The 17167-nt window shown below is 40.9% G+C and overlaps 1 protein-coding gene across 6 annotated transcripts in view; it reads left to right on the top strand.

The window, feature by feature from the left end:
• MOB2 (MOB kinase activator 2) overlaps positions 1-16103 on the top strand; it is a 106586-nt gene extending 90483 nt beyond the window's left edge. For 5 of the 6 annotated variants that reach the window (XM_035121672.3, XM_088666124.1, XM_035121663.3 and 2 more), the window contains 4 exons: positions 4989-5149; positions 6382-6475; positions 13955-14079; positions 14813-16103. In XM_035121672.3, the coding sequence (XP_034977563.1) occupies positions 4989-5149; positions 6382-6475; positions 13955-14079; positions 14813-15138 (706 nt within the window). In that variant the 3' untranslated portion in view covers positions 15139-16103. Of the gene's footprint in view, positions 1-2750; positions 3457-4988; positions 5150-6381; positions 6476-13954; positions 14080-14812 lie in introns of those variants that run through there. The other variant, XM_060276356.2, reaches the window with a different exon arrangement.
• Positions 16104-17167: the final 1064 nt, after the last annotated feature.

Raw genomic sequence — 17167 nt, 5'->3', positions numbered from 1 at the left:
TAACTCACACAGGAGAAAGAACATCTGTGAAACTTCGTTTGACATTTATCTCAGCAGCTGGAACAATTGGATGAAAGTGGAAAACATCTAGGTGACTGTAAGGGGAAGATTTGGAATATTATGAGCTTGGAGGACGATTTGAACTTTAGAAATAAGACGGCAGTGGACAGTTGCGAGGAATTCCCAATTTCTTGAAGCATGGGAACCCAAAAATAAATTATTTAGATGATTTGGCATAACATTCGGTTTGATTGATATATATATATGTATAATTTGAAATATTGAATGTGATATAATTGGTTTTAATTGGAAAATTAATAAAAATATTTTTTTAAAAAAAAAAATTGATTCTAATTCCAGAAATATTTACCTGGGAGTTATCTTTTGGTAATTGATGTTTTCTTTAGTTCAGCGTTTTGATTTCTGTACAACACGCTGGGGTGCATATGAGTTTAAATGGCTCAGTTTATATATCTTAAGTATTCTCAAGCCCTTTTATTGCTTGAATAGGGCATCTTCTCACCTGATCCTTTGTCTTTGGACATGTGAAGGGAAGACGTGTAGAAAATAGGGGGACTTTTATTTCAAATACATGAAAATGGATACCGAATCCTTCCTTTACTGTTTCAGTGCAGTATAAAATAAGGTGCATAATGCATTATAAATTTTAAAGATCTACTTAGACATGCATAAACATTTCACAGTATCTGTGTTTCTTTGTCCTTTGATTCTTGGGTGTTAGTACAAAATGCCAAATAATAATTTTCTCTTTGTGAAACTTCACAAGCTGTGTTCCAAAGCTGGCTGACGGAGCTTAAAGTAAGAAACTTGATTATGTTTACCAATATTCAACTAAGTAGTGGTGGAGGGGGGAGCGTGGTGATGAGGCATTTTAAGAGAGAGAATTCAGGTTTTGAAAATGAATTATACAGTGGTACCTCGACTTACGAACAACTCGACAACCGAATTTTTCGACTTATGAATGGGGGTAATGGCCGTGCGCTTACGAATCTGGAAAAAACCTGTGGCAGTTTTAGATAGGGATTTTTCGACTTACGAATTTTTAGATAGGGTTGCTTCGACTTACAAATTTTTCCATTTTCAATGCATTCCTATGGGAAATCACGTTTCCAATGGCGTTTTTCGACTTATGAATTTTTCGACTTACGAAGGTGCCTTCAGAACGGATTAAATTTGTAAGTCGAGGCACCACTGTAACTGTTTAATGGTATTAAAATGTGAATTTTCAAATGCATTTTTTTAAAGTCATGGAAAAATGTAGAAATGGGATGGAATAGACACATTGTAAAAGGGTTTGACCATCCTTCATCAGAACTGAGACTTGCGGGGATATCACTATCTATCAGGATCAGTAACAAGGAGAGTAACAAGCCTTGAAATTAGCCACTTGCCTGCAGGCAAGTAACAGTTTGGTCCAGGCAAGTAGCTTGCCAAACCCAGAGATCAGTGGTGGGTTTGCAGTCGAGCTTTCATTGCAATAGCATTTTGTGGGCTGCTGAGTACAAAAATGTTATCACTTGGGCTGATAGAAAGCAGTTTGCACATTACAGTACAGTACATTACAGTAATTGTGTTTTATATTATTCCAGCTACAGAGAGATTTCTTTCTCCCAGCTGAATATAAAGTGGTATGTGTGTAAAAGGTTGGCTAGAAGCAGCAAAAACCTGAGCAAGCATAAGATTTCACACAATGACCTCAGTACACACTCCATTTGTCTGGCATTCTTCTCTGCCCTTCTCTCTCCCTTTTACTCTGTAGGGTGATTTGTGCCTGTGACATTTGCATCAACTGTGGTTTGGGTTTTTAAGTAACCTTTGCTTGAAGAGCCGCCTGAAGAATTGGTTTGCAGTCGTGTTTTCACTGACTAACATAGCTGAGGTTTATTTCCTCAGAGACTGCAAGGAGATGTGATTTGACTTTCAGCAACAAAGGGGAAAAAAGCTTGCATTTCTCAAGCTGGATATTCACTGACATTTGAGCATCATGAAGTGGGCTTTTCATTTGTTTCTTTATGTCCAAGCTTGTGTATATCTAGTAGAGGCATTTCAGATTAGCCAGGAACTGAAGGAATGTTGTCGTTTAGTCGTGTCCGACTCTTCGTGACCCCATGGACCAGAGCATGCCAGGCACTCCTGTTTTGCACTGCCTCCCGCAGTTTGGTGAGACTCAGATATAAAGGCATGTATAGCCATGACAGAGTGACTTGTGAATAAGCGTATTGAAGGATACCTTGTTTCTCCTGCCCAACACATTAGAAATAAGTGTATGTATGTTATCAAGATTCAAAAGAATGGAAAAGTAGATGTTGCTGGCATCCATCTGTCTTGCCTTCTTGACCATTGGACCCTCTATTGGTCTCATCCACTCAATCCATTGGGATGTGTCCTTGCATGCAGGGGCAAATCCCTAACTCAGCTACCCTCACCTGGCCAGTCGAATCTATTTCCTGGAGTGTGACCATTGTCACATGCTGACAGCTTCCAGGAGCCACAGGTGAGAGCTTAATGCAGGATGGAGGCCAAAGGTGGACAAACTATCTCAGGAGAAGCACAACATGTCCCCCTCCAGAAGTACTACCCAAAATGAAAAATGTTGGGTGACAGGAAAAATCTGATCACAGGCATGCACCATGAACAAGATTTTCAGCCCTTAAGGAAGCTCCAAAATCAATGGTTTGAAAGTCTTGAATTGGGTGAATAGGATTAGCGCGCTGTGTATTTCCTTGCAGGGTACTCCAGCGGTATAGAGCATGGAAAGTGGTGTTTGTGGAGAATGAAGGGGTCAGTAGCCTATCCACATGCTAAAAAGCAGGTAAAGTAAGCAGGCAAGAGGGTAGATATGCAAGGATACAAATAAGGGCTTTAAAATAAAAACAAGGAGAAATAAAACTATATTGAAGTTCTTTCCCCTCTGTGCACAAATTACTACCACTGAGCTTCCTTCCTTCTTTCTTTTTTTCTTTCTTATTAAAGATCTTCTTGATTTACAAAAATATGTGCAATGTCTCTCATAACGTTTTTACAAATCAGTTTCATTTGTTGAGACATTGGGAAGAAAAGGGAAGGTAGGTGGGGGTGGGGTCGGGTGTATCTGTGATAGGTGGGAGTGGGGTTGGGTGTATCATCACACAGCACTGGATCAATAGGACTTCCAGTTTCTTGTCTCCCTTCTGCAACTGCCCTCACACCTCTAAAAATTGCTCCAGAGGTTGTCCCAATTCCCTAAAGCAGATATTGGGGACACACAAGGAAAGAAAAAGACCCTTTGCACAAGTAGATGCCCGCTCACTACACTGAATGGACAACAAAAGCACAGCTTTCCTTTCCTTCCTTGCCTCCCAAGGATGGTTGCACTTATCAAATGGGCTCGGCATAATTTCTCCATCTCTTCTTTGACACGGGAGCAGCTTTCCAGCCTAAATAAATGCATGAAAGGTAACAGGAAGTATTAAACAATATTTTTCAGGTGGTGGTGGTATCACACTTTCCACTTTGAGCAGCAACTAGCATCATTTTCGTGTAACCTCTTCTAAGGCTATTGTGCTCAGGATTCTCGTGCTTCTCCTTGCTCTGTTTTTAAAATAATTTCAATTATGGTAGTCAAAGGTTTTGAATTGGCTCTCCTAAATGCTGCCCCTGCCCCAAACCTTGTTATTTTCTACACGCACAACTTTGTCTAGAGAAGAACAGAAGAATTAAAGGCATGCTGCACAGAACCTGGCCAGCTTGTCCACAGCATTCAGGGGGTTACTAGTGTAGATTTTCCTTTGGAACGAGGCAGGCTCATCATGTTGTGCTTTCTTGGCTACCTTGAGGCAAAGTGCATAGTTTGAACTGGATTTATGCTGTTTACTGTTAAGATAAACTGGTTCCATGATTGGAGCTTGGCATTCCTGGAGGAGGAAGAGGTCAAGTGGAATGTTTACAGTTGGACCACTTTGAGAAAGAAAGATTTAAACAGTGTTTTCCACGGGTGCAAGACTCTTCTCTCTTTATGCTCCTTTGGACTGAGCAATAGCTGGTATTTTGAGGCATGACTCAGCTTGAATGAGGCCCAGAGGCAGAGAGCCCAGGCCAGGCATGGTCTCTAAATCAGGGGCTAGATGGAAGAACACATAGGAAACTTGTGTAGACCCCCTTTAAGCTCCCCTAAGGAAGGTTGGACGCCAAATGTAATAAATCAAGGCCATGAAGTTTAGTAGGCAGAAGCATGCTTCATTGGATGCAAATAATGCAAAATACTGTAAAAATGTTCAGTAGAATAAAATGAGTATCTGGAGTAACATACTCTTTAGTTTCAACTTCTCACCCCTTCTGTGTTAGCCTTACTTGAAAAAGAGAGAGAGAGAGAGAGAATGTGTGTGTGTGTGTGTGTGTGTGCACGCACAAAATGTTTTTTGTGTAGAATATAAAAATATATATGAATAAACAGATACCAAGATTGCAGTGCGGGTGTTGATGTCCAAAGGACCCACCCTGAGTTTACCTTAATTATTTTTTTTTCACAACAGCTTATAACATTTCTCATCCTACATTTTCCCATAACAGCTCAGAATGCTTCCTTTGTGATTCAATTGGATTCATGTACAGTTTTAAATATTTAAAGCAGCAATCTTCTAAAGTGGACACCTCTGGTACAGAAGGCAGCATTAATCGATCACCTGGTAGAGGGAGGCTTAAATCAGCTTGGGCATGAACCCAGTTTTCATTATTTCTTTACCAGGAAAAGGGCAGGGTGCAATAGCATTTTCAGGCCATGAGCAACTAGCCTGGAGCAGTATGCCTTTTCCTTTGGTTACCATTGGTCTCCTTCTTGCAGGGATTCTAACAGCAGGTTTCCTTTGTTAATAAAGGAAATTGGAATATGCAGTATGAAAGAGAAAGTTATTACAAAAGATGGGAGATGAGTTTATATAACGTACACCTCAGCTTGTAATTCAAGGCATTGTTTCCTTTTCCTTTTGCAGGAAATCCAAGGGAAAACCAAATGGTAAAAAGCCAGCACCGGAAGAAAAGAAACTCTACCTAGAGCCGGAATACACGAAGTCAAGGATTACTGACTTTGAATTCAAAGAGTTAGTCATGTTACCACGGGAAATAGACCTTAATGAGTGGCTAGCTAGCAACAGTAAGTACCATGATATTTATAATAACTGAATATTCCTGCTAGATAGTTTTCATGCTAGTAGGTTTTCTGATTTTTTTAAAGGAATTGTAATAGGCAGAGGATGTTGCATTTGGATAACAACTCTTCCACTTTGCAAAACAAATGAGTTCAGCAAGGTGAAAAGTTTCTCCTTTCACTTTGACATTTGCACGAGACCTTCAGTTTGCTATGGAATACGTTTCTAAAAGCTGATGATTGTACCCTTATTGTAACTAGAAATCCTGAGTGCTGAAATACAAGCCTGGATGACTGAAAAAAAATTCTGGTCAATGTGAGAAGATACAAAGTGCTAGGGCATTTTAGGCCCCTGCCTTAGATGGTGACATCTGTGTTCCTTCACGTATGGAAACATGTGCAACCTCATCTGAACCATTCAGGCTGGTCTTGGTGTGCATGACCCTCTAGGCATACATTGAAAAGTGTGCTAATAAGACCTGCTTACTCCAGTTGTTGTGCTGCCTGTGGATAATTTAAGTAGTGCTTCTGATTAGTGCTCTCCACTGCCATTTTTGAAATGCATGCAAAGAAATAACAAAAAAGGCCTTGGGGAAAATAATGGATTTTGATATGTATGTTTCTATAGGCTTATTTTATTTTCATTTGTATTCTCTAAATAGCTTAGGGTTAAAGTTCTCCCCCACCTATTTTACCCTTGCAAATAGCCCTGTGATGTAGGTTGGCTGAGAATGTGTGACTGGTCCAAAGACAGCCAATGATCTTCATTGCAGGGCATCATGGGGCTGGGGGCAGCAGGGCGGCAGGGGATCTGGTGAGCGGCAGAACAGCTGTCTGTCCCTCAAAATGCCAGCTAATCAAGTTTTGCAGCTGTTCCCCCCAAAAAAGCTCAACACCTTGGGTGGTCTCCTAAAAAAAAAAGCTCTGTCCCAGGTACTGGAAAGGGTTGCTACGCCATGGATTGCACACACCAAGCGAGGGGAAATTTAGTGATTGTTGTTGGGCTAATTGTGAAAATGTTCAAGCGAACCACCAAATCCAGTGTAATTATTATTATTTATTTATTTATACCCTGCCCATCTGGCTGAGTTTCCCCCACCACTCTGGGCGGCTTCCAACAAAGATTAAAATACATTAAAATATCACAGATTAAAAACTTCCCTAAACAGCTCCTTTCTTTCTGCAACTAAAAGTTCAAATGAGTAATGGAAACACCTTGGTGTCTTTTTCTCTTTCAGCAACAACCTTTTTCCACCATATCAATTTACAATATAGTACAATCTCTGAATTTTGTACGGGAGATACATGTCAGACCATGGCAGTGTGCAATACGTAAGTGATGTCTTCATTTGTGATAGTATGGTGATGGCTTGGGCTTTTCTGCTACAGTGTGAGGGATGGTGAGAGGTGGAAAGCTTTCAGACTTGACTGCAAAAGTGCTTAGTGCATGCTAAAAGGATGACCAAACAATTGTTAAAGGATTAGATGTAAGGAAGAAGAGAAAAGTCCAAATTTGAATCAAATATTCACTCTCAGTGTTATTCTTTTTTGAAATAACAATTTTAGAAGAAATAACAGAACGATTTGCTGCATCTGGCATGTGTTTTGTTTGGGCCCTTACCCACCACCCTAAAAAATAATCCACACTTGCAGTTTTCTCCATGGCCTACAGTTCTATGGTTCTGGAACTGAGTTCTGCATTATTCAAAGCTCTAAACCCCCCCCCAAAAAAAACCCACAACATGGAAGTACAAAAGGCCACTTTTGAGCTGCTAGCCTGGGGGGACTTTCTTAACCTCAGGAATGATGGCTGGGCACCCAGCCATTCTGCAGACAACCTTCAAGTAGTGTAGCTGCCAAAGCTCTGAAGTGTTGTGAGCATGATTTGGCAGTTTCTCGGGGACCAGGAAAAAACATGCTCTGCTCCTACGTAGTGTTTTCCCTTTGAGGTTGACCATATCTTTCTAAAAGTAGTGAACTGCTGAAAGTGAAAAGAAGGGTTGTTTCTCTATCACAATCTTGGAAAAAGAAAACATCGTTCAATCAGAGTATGCATGTAAAACGTAAAGCAAATAGTTTTTGTTATGTTTTTATTGAAACAAGAATGTAATTCCATTCAAATGTAAGAAAAAAATTGAGAAATTTTAATTTTCAAGCTGGTATTTCACTATTTCCACACATGCTTCTTATCTGCCATCTGCCAATCTGCACTTTCACACCTCTGTGATCCAAATTCAGTGTCACACTATGGTGAATGTTGCATTGGTGCAAGCGTTATAGCTTGTCAGATGGAACAATCCCCTCTCTCCTCCCACCATGCACACTTCTGGGGGATTCTGTCAACCTCTCCAAGGCCAGTTTTGTGGGGTGCCAGGAAAATCTATCCAGTACCCTGCTACCAAAATTATTTAACCTCTCATAGCTCTGATCATGTGACATCACCACACTGACTTCTTGCAGATCCAGCACTCATATTTTGCCCTAACCTTCAAAGCCCCCCATAACCTCTCCCTGAATTACCTCTTTTGTATCCTAGTCCCTGCTCCTTCAGCTCCATCTTTCTACCGTGTATGCTCAGAACTGCCTCCCAGAAAAACTGCATGAGGACACCTGTCTTTCTTCCTAAAAAAATTCTACAACAACAGTTGAACACAATATTTGAATGTGTATCATTGGCAGACTTGAGAAAGCTCCAAAGTTTGCAGAAGAACAGTATTTAGGCTGGAGAGAGGAGGGACGCTAAGAGTATAAAAGACCACCAAAATCTGCCCAGTGAAGACTGAGCATGCTTAGTGGCCACAAGTGCTGGCTGATTGTTGTCCGGGGGGGGGGCGGGGGGAGGAGAGAATGGAGAGGAGCGTAATGGAATAACTTAGAAGAGGGCCTGACTGAACAGGAGTGCTTCACATTTTCTTATAAAGCCCAGTTGTCCCTTCTTAAAACCCACCTTTTCTGTGATGCCTTTAGCACACCTCCTAGTTCCTATATTGTACTACGACTAAGCACAAGCACAAATTACTGAAACAATTGCATATTGTCTCCACTTTGTGTTTCACTTGTGTTTTGGATCGTAAGCCCCTTATGTTCTAAAAAGAACTATGCACACTGATGGGGCTATATAAATCAATAAATAAAACGTTCACAAGATGATTGCCCAGTAAAATGGCAGTCTTTATGTGCTATGAAATAGCATTTTCCTTTAATGTTCCACACATGGACTAAAAAACTTCTAGTAAAACAAAAATATGTAGAAGTATTTGGTGATCAGTTTTGAAATGTGACTTCAGCCCCAGTCCCATAGGAAAGTGGTGTGTCACATTTCAAAACTGATAATAATAAGCAAGGTGAGGCTATTCAATCCCTTTTTGTCCTGTGTCTGGTAGTTTAAAATCTACAGTGCCAGAACATGGAAGCATTTCTAGTTCTCACTGCTGGGGTAGCAATGTCAGGTTAGTTAATAAAAGAATTGGCTGGATCCTAAATCCAAAGCATGGGGCTAAACATACTCTCCAGCAAGAGATAGCCCGCAGCAGAGTATTAAAATTACAGAAAATGCATCACTGTGAAGCATGGGAACAATAGGTGGTTAGACCTTTTTAATATCTTATTTAGTTTGCTTACAGCACTCCCCTGTTTCTACCCCTTTTACAGTGTACAGACCACACCGTTTAGTAAGCTTAAATGTTTTACTTACAAACTCAAAGGTCAGATTCATGCATTATTCCATGCAGCAGGAAGAGCAACACAAATAGAAAATTCTTGGGTTACAAAATACTGCAAAATATTTCTGAGCATGCAGTCTGGGCTTGAAGCAGTCAAGCTCAGGCGTGTTGCCAGGTCGGCTTCACATGGTGGAAGAGAATGAAGAAAGAAGCTTTACTTCCTTCTTTACTAGAGGAGAGGGAGCATGATGTAATTGAGTCTAGGGATACTGTTCTGTTGTCTTAAACCCTTTATGCTATGCATTAACTAGCTCTAAGTTTGCTAGTTATATTCAGCTGGAATTTCCCACACTCATAGGTAGTAAGCTATTCACCTTATTTACTCTTTGTATACCTAACCTTCTTTCAAAAGTATTTATGCTACTGGCCATTGCATCATGTAGGAACTTGTGCTGGAAAACTACTAAAGTTCTGGAAAAGTGAAGTTGCAGCTGTTTGGGGATAACAGGAAATAGGCAGCATCTGGGTGCAATTCTGTTAAGTTGTTATCAAACTAAACAGAGAGACAGTTTTTCCTGTGCTGTGGAGCAGTTGAACAATCATGCTTGCAGACTGTAGCTTTGCTTCATTTTGAAATTACTACCTTACATAACCTCCTCCTTGTCTTCTTTCCCATTTTTAATTGTGTTGGGGGTGGGGGTGAGGGTGCTGTCTTGTTAGTTGCTTCTGCACAAGAAAAATATATGGGATCTGAGGGCATGTTTGCATTTGTCTGCTCCAGTATCCCTCAGTATCCCTCAGTTTCGGCAGTCTTTCCACATGTCATTCACTTTTTATTCTGCAAGGAAGTCAGTGCAGCTGCAGCAGTAGCTGTGCTTCTATCCTGGTTTTGGTTCCACTCATTGCCTGCCCTTTGTCACATCCTTTTCAAGCTTTATGGATGAGTGACAATATGACTGATTGATGTAGGTAATATGATGACTTTTGGTCGTTGCTAGACATTCAGCTGTTGCATGGGAAATGCCTGGCCCTATACCCGGGGGGGGGGCGTATATTTGTACATGGCTGCTCCTTATAGAATTCACCTCTGTTTGTGACTGTCTTTCCCACCTTATCTCTGGAAATGAGGGCACACGCAACTCTGTAGGCTCAGTGCTGCAATACATATTCTCAGTTGTCAAACCCCTTTTGGGAATAACTAGAATTTTGGATTGTTAGGGCACATGAACAGCCACGAATGAAGCTTTAGTTTTTAAGTTCTTCTTCTATTTCCCTGCGGTTAAAATGGACATGCCTCCTGCATTTTGCCCAAAGCAGGACTTTCCTGTTACACTGCCTGGACCAAAAGTTGCCCTCTTGAACTTTAAGACAGTTTTTGTCTAGAATTCAATCTCTGCACTGTGTGACTGTTGCAGAGGCATGCTGTGTAAAGACAAACAAGTTTAAGCTTGGACTCTGCAAATCGAGTGAGTACAGTGAAGTCCTTATGTATTTGCTTTTGAAGATGGCTGTGTTCAAAGTAATGCTCATGCTGTAAAATAAGCATTTGACCAACAAAGTATTCAGTTCTGCTTTGCTCTAGACAACTCCTTTTTCAGATGCAGGGATCATTAGCACTAGTCAGTTTTTTAAAAAAATACAGGTATCAGTCCAGTTTGTTCTGCTGAAATTGGTTTCCCATTGTCAAGCAGAGATGGAGCTGGGTGACTAGAGAGAGAGAGAGAGAGAGAGAGAGAGTTAAGCAAGACCCAAGGGAATCATGCCACAGACCAGACCAGCCAGAAGAGAGAGGTCCACTATTGCTTCTCTAGAAAGTGAGCTGCCCCTGGGAAAGGATTGTGCTCTCGATACTCTGGGAAGTACAGCTTTCTCTTTTTAAAATGTGACAGCTGAGATCAGGAACCTCTCCTAGAGGTTAGCAGACAGGGCATCCTGCCTTAAGTCAGCAGACTGAAGCTCAAGCTATGGAAAGGGATAGGCATAGCTGGAAATGGCACCTGCTGACCTGTTACAACAGAGTTGTATTTTGCCCTTTATATTCATGCCCAGTGTACATGAGCTCTGTTCTCAAAGCACTCTTCTGTTGCTTTTGTAGCTGCTTCGGTTCAATTCTGTTTTCTTGAGGTTGACCTAAAAATGACATGGGACTGACTTTCCTCTTATTTCAGTACTTCTGACCCTGTTAGGCCAGGTTGGTTTCTCTAGCACACATCATCAGTGGTGGGGTCACATGTGCTCACTCTGTCTTGGTTTAATCAGAAAATATACTTTGCAGTGAGGCAATAGGAGTGTGACTATTGAAACTGTCGTCCTTAAGCCTATCTTGAAAGTTACTCGACTGGGGAATGATAGATAGCAAGCTGCTCTGTGGGTTATGCAAGAAGCACATATTCTTGAAGTTGGGAAGGAAACCTTGCCCTTTTGAAAAACACAGCCCAGTCTTGTTTTATGGCTTCCTCAATGACTCACTGGTGCTGGCAGCCCTTGCTCTCCCAAGCAGCCTGAATTTGGAGACATTCCACCACTGTTCATTTAGGATGAAGGACAGGATTTTAAAAATATTTCCCAGTAAGAATAAAATTATTCTTTTTTCTTTTGGCCTTGTTATCAACAATTGCAAATTTGTTGCCTGAAGAGCCAATATAAAATTATATTTTTGTTTAAACCCTTAACACCTAGCTCCTGCCTTACCCTCTTGATTCCCTCCTGCTTCCTGCACTCAGCTGATGAGGCTGCTACACATTCTGCATGTACAGTAGTTACCAGCAGCAGGGTCTTCAGTGTGGTTGCACCAGCATAATGGAAGATGTTCCCCTTGGCAGTTAGACAGGCTTCTATTATAATGCATTTTAGATGCCTCTTGAAAATCATTCTTTTTCCTCAGGCCACCCAGCTGAATTGATTTGTTTGCCGAATTGTTTTAGTTTGATGCCAGTTTGATCTATAATGAAGGGATCTTACTATGTTTTGTTTTGTTTTGAATGCTATGACTTTCATCTTCCGTATTGTAACAAAGTCCCACTCACTGTTTATAAACCTCTCAATATAGAATATCTAAAGTATTTTAAAAGGATAACATGACAATGAATACTGATAGCTGATGCTGCTTCAGTATAAAAACATTTAGAAGGTTCCCCATTGCTATATGTAAAACTCATTTGGTGGTTGTAACAGTCAACATCTGAGTGTCTAAATCCAAGGATTATTTAGATGATGGTTAAAGGCTGGAGCAAATTTAAAACTCAAAACCCTTACTGCTGGTGGTAATAAGAGTCCTGCAGCTTCTGAACTCTGCTCCTTAAAGAGATTAAAACCCACTTGTAGAACTGGAATTAGGAGTGTATTCTTCCAGTATAATCTAGTGAAATATAGATGGTAGGTTTGAGTGGTAGCTTGAAGGAAGCTTGGTCATATGCGTAGTTCCAGACAACCAAGACAGGTAAAAGCCTACTTTATGCACAATAAGATATATAGCAGGGAAGGCAGGATTGATGTAGACAGAGGCAGGATTGATGTAGACAGAATTACCAGTATTTCTATGGTAACCATGTGTAATTTACTATTCTTACTTCACTATGCATTACTGTACAGTAGTTATAACTACTGCTTACAACTGCTGTTACCTATTTGTTTTAAAATGCAAACAGCAACCTCTCATCCACTTTTGTGTTCCAAATGAAAATCATTTCTTTGAAACAGCCATTTGCTTTGGGAAGATTTCTGCTCAATGTGAATAGCTGTTCCAGAGTACAACTTTGATCGGGCCGTAAGAGCTTCATGGATCAGGCCAAATGTCCATCTAGTCCAGTAATGTGTTCTCACAGTGGCCAACCAGATACCAATGAAAAGCCTGCAAGTGGAGCTCAGCCTGTGACTCCCAGCATCTGCTACCCAGTGGTAGAACAGCCATTTATCCTCCATGCATTTGTCTAATCCTTTCTTAAAGCCACCCAAATTGGTAGACACCACTACATCTTTTGCGAGCAAATGCTGTAGTTTATGTGCTGTATGAAGGGACACTTTCTTTTGCCTTTCCTGAATCTCTCAGCATCAAGATCTAGTCTATCAGGAACTCCACATAGGAGGAAAGAGTTTGGTTCCCCTTGCTTGCTTCAATCACAGTAATTACCAGCCTCTCCCCAAGTGACTGCTGTTTGCATTTAAAAAAAGAAAAGAAAAAGTGGACACATAATGCAAGAACACATTTAACATCAGTCTGGTTTGAAGCTGTGTAATGACTGTTAAAGTATGTTCTTAAGTCTGTCTTGCTATAGTGCCCTCTCCTGACAGCTGATTTTATTAACACACTTTAAACTTTACAATATGTATAGTCTTTCTACACACACTAATATTCTGCTGCAATTCAGTCTGAAAGCTTGAAATTCTGTATTCACTTGTCATACTTTGTCACAAGATCACTGGCATGCTTTTGGCCCACATTTCAGTAGTGCATGGACCTACTGACTTGGATGGAAGATGTTATTTTGATGACAGCTCAATTGACTTAGGCTGTGGCAGAGAATGAATTGCCAATTGAGTAGTCCTCAAAATAAGAGAGAACTGATCAGCTCTGTTGACATAGTTTCATTTTGTCTTTGTATTTTTAAATGCTACAAGCCGCCTCGAGAATGGTCAGCAGGCAGGATGAATTTGTGCTGATGTTGGGAGAAGCAAGAGCTGCGTATTTTGCAAGAGCAATACCATTCTGTTTCAGTTGGTCTCCGTAAAAATTCTAAATAGGATCTGCTTGGTCCAACAGCAAACCTGCAAATGAAATCTTTATAAGCATTGGTAAAGCATATCTGTGCTTCCAGGCTTCTGCTGATATCTAATTCCAGAAGATGGTGTTCTTAATATGCCAGAATCAATAATCAAAATGTTAATGTTCTAAAACACTTTTAATTTATTTTGTTGAGGATGGCACAGGAAAGGCAGTATTAAAATGCTTAAACAAACAGACTCTCAGGTCAGCGCCTGGTGTTACATCACCAATTAAACACCAGCTCTTGCGTTCAGTAAGCAAAAATACAGGACCTTGTGTGAAATTTCTAGCTCTCCAGGGAGGACAATTTATGACTCTGCTTGCTTTGGTCTACATGGAATTAAACTTCTAGGACAGATAATACATTGTTGTTAATTCTCTCCACAGACAATACTACTGGTATGATGAGCGGGGAAAGAAAATCAAGTGTACTGCTCCTCAATATGTTGACTTCGTCATGAGTTCAGTGCAGAAGCTAGTAACAGATGAGGATGTCTTTCCTACAAAATATGGTGTGTTGCTTCACAGGAAAGATTTTATTCATAAAAATTATACACATTGTTTTAAAAAAAACCCTCAAAGCAGTTTACAAAGAGAAGTCGTCCCAGTCAAGAGTTTTATGGCTTTGAAACACAAGCATTACATATGTATAATTACTATTGTTTGTAGAAGTGATAAATAATAAGTGAAACTGTATATTAAATGCAGCTTCTTCAAACTACTTTGATCAGTGAATAATCAAATGACACCAACTTCTAAACGTATGCCACATCTCTGCTATTCCTTGCTATACACGTAATAGTTTTTTTCTGTGCCAGGAGCTGGATGACATGAGAACACACTTCTGGCTAAATGTGAGGGTGGCTTGTGTACGGTTTGGGATCTGAAACATTGGCCTCTCCCAAAGACAGAGATTCACCTAAACAGCCCTTGTGCAAGGACATATGTTTACAGAACAGGGCTTTCTCCCTCCCCCTTGCCCCCAATTGAGGGGTTGGAAGAATCCCAAGAACAATATGTTGGGGGCGGGGGGGGGGTTCATTCCTTCTGGTATGTTAAAATGCTTGCGCAGACAGACTGATTGGAAGAGTGATGTTGAATTCCACCAAAAAGCCTTTCAAGCTTCTTGCCCAGTGGGCAGAAGGCTAATTCCAGTGCAGGGAGTTAAGCAAATGTTGCCTTACGCCTAGAGTGCTTTGATGGGCCACTGAGCATTAAAACTGTTCTTTTTCTCTTTTGTGGCAGGCAAGGAATTCCCCAACTCTTTTGAGTCTCTAGTGAAGAAGATCTGCAAGTACCTGTTTCATGTGCTAGCCCACATCTACTCCTCACACTTCAAGGAAACGTTGGCACTGGAGCTGCATGGACATTTGAACACACTCTACATACACTTCATCCTATTCATCAGGGAGTTCAACCTGGTGGACCCTAAAGAAACCACCATCATGGACGACCTCACGGAGGTCCTCTGTAGCACCAGTGGGAGCAGCAGCAGTAATGGGAGTGGCAACGGCAGTGGTGGCAGTGGCAGCAGCGGCGCAGGAGCACAGAACCATGTGAAGGAGAGATGAGTCCCAGCAGGAGCAAAACTAATGCTAACATTTTTTTAAGAAAAACAAAACACTCTATATTCTTTGTGTGTATGTATATGTGCATATTGTGTATATATATACAGACATACACAGCCATGACAGTTTAAGCAAATATGCTGCCACCACAGGACATGTAGACGTATGGAGCTTTCGTTTAAATGCATCATCCTTGGCGAGAAGTTGCACCAGTTCTATTTTTTTTCCTGCTCCCTTATTTCTTTTTCTCCCCTATCAGATGGATGAGTGCTGTTTTTAGAGAAGAACCACATTTTTTAATGAGTTGGGCTACCGCTTTGTCTTCTTTTGTTCTGCCCACTTCCCCCCCTCCCTTGGTGGGATGGGGTGGGAGTCCTTAATGCAAGCCCCTTCTGTCTGTCTCTCTCTAGGATGGTGGTACTGCCATTTTATAAATGTTATAAGAAGTGACTTTTACTTGTAAAGTGGCTTAAGATGCAGATATTTTGTTTTGGGGGTGGGGGAGGGCTTGAGATTTGTCTTGTTTCTCCTTAAAAGGTCCCCTTTCCTTTCCCTCCCCTTAGGCGTTTTGCATCTAGCCCTTTGCTGGCTTGTACTGGGTAGAGTTTTGCCTCAACTAGAGTAGCAATAAGCCTCCCACTAATTGAGGTGGCTCACCAGTCAACCTGGTGTCGTCAGCATGGGAATCTCAAAAGAGCATCTACAAACATGCTTTGCTTATTGCTTCTGGTTCCTCTGCCCCCCACCCCCGGCTTCTCCTTCCCAGACACAAACATCAGAATTAAAATAGTGGGGAATTGAGCCTAAATGCAGTGGTTGAGCAGGGGAAGCCTGGGGCAGATGAAAAGGGGCATACAGTGTATCACCACCTGTGCTAGAGAGATGGCTGTTGGCATATAATTATATTGTTGGCTTATTTTAGTTCATCTGTCCAATAATAATAATAAAACTTCTATCAGGTATAATAAGTGTTCTGTATGCAATGTCACATCATTAACCTATTTGCTTCAGGGGTTGAAATATCTGTTTACAGTGTGGGAAGTTGTTAGCCAAGGCGTGTGTACTTTGCATTTTCCAGACAAAGTTATTTTGTGTAAGTATTTGGCATTTACTATTATTTATTCCTTTATAAACTATCAGGGAGGGTGTATGGCATTAAGCACAACACTATTAAAAAAAGATAATCATTAAAATGACTGGCTAACCAAGAAATCAATTAAACAGCTACCGTAAAAGGCCTACTGGTGTAATAGCTCTGGAAATATCTGCTGCAAGAGTGCACAACATGGGAGTGGCGACATTAATGCCAGGCCCCTCTAAGATGCAACAGGCCCCCCCCTCCAGGTGACCTCAGTGATTAAGCTGCAGTATAAGAGCCTCAGGTGGTCTTTATCAGGCCAAGTGCAGTGAACCTTGTTACAGCCTTTCCCCAAGCCTATGTGGAGCTTTTGGACCAAAGGGGGCAGTCCTCACAGAGTGCAGACAAAACTGGTACAAGGCACTCTCAGACGCAAAGGTCACTGGCTGTATTTTAGGACATACTGAGCTGCTTTCAAGAAGTCAACATGCTTCCTCTAAGAACATACTTTGAATAGTTAAAATTTTCTAAATAGAATTTTCTGGGAGTGGACAAGATTAACAAACAAATTATATAGCAGGATGGCTCTTCGGGGATCCAGGCTTCTCTTTGTAGCTGTTTTGCCATTTTTAACAGTTCTGTTACATCGCAGGCCTTCTAAATTACCAACTTAAAAACTGAATAAAGACAGCTTTAGAAAAGTGATCTTGCTTTGGGGAAAAGGAGAAGTTTATGTTAAAAAACACAAGCACAGAATACTGTTTCCCATCTTGTACATGAGGTTGTTTAAAACATTTATCTGCCTTTCCTTAAAATGCTAAAAAAAGAAATGATTAAGAGCAAGCAGAATACAAAAAGGAGCCATTAATAAGGCTTCTTCTCAACACAGTTAATGGGAAGAGTGTGAGCTTAGTACTACCCATGGGCCAAAAAGCCTCTTTAGCCACATGACAG

Source organism: Zootoca vivipara, chromosome 1, assembly GCF_965207765.1.
Source record: "Zootoca vivipara chromosome 1, rZooViv2.hap1.1, whole genome shotgun sequence".
In the NCBI taxonomy this organism is placed as follows: Eukaryota; Metazoa; Chordata; class Lepidosauria; order Squamata; family Lacertidae; genus Zootoca; species Zootoca vivipara.
The sequence above is the reverse complement of the archived record's forward strand: the minus strand, read 5'-3'. Positions and strand labels throughout refer to the sequence as shown.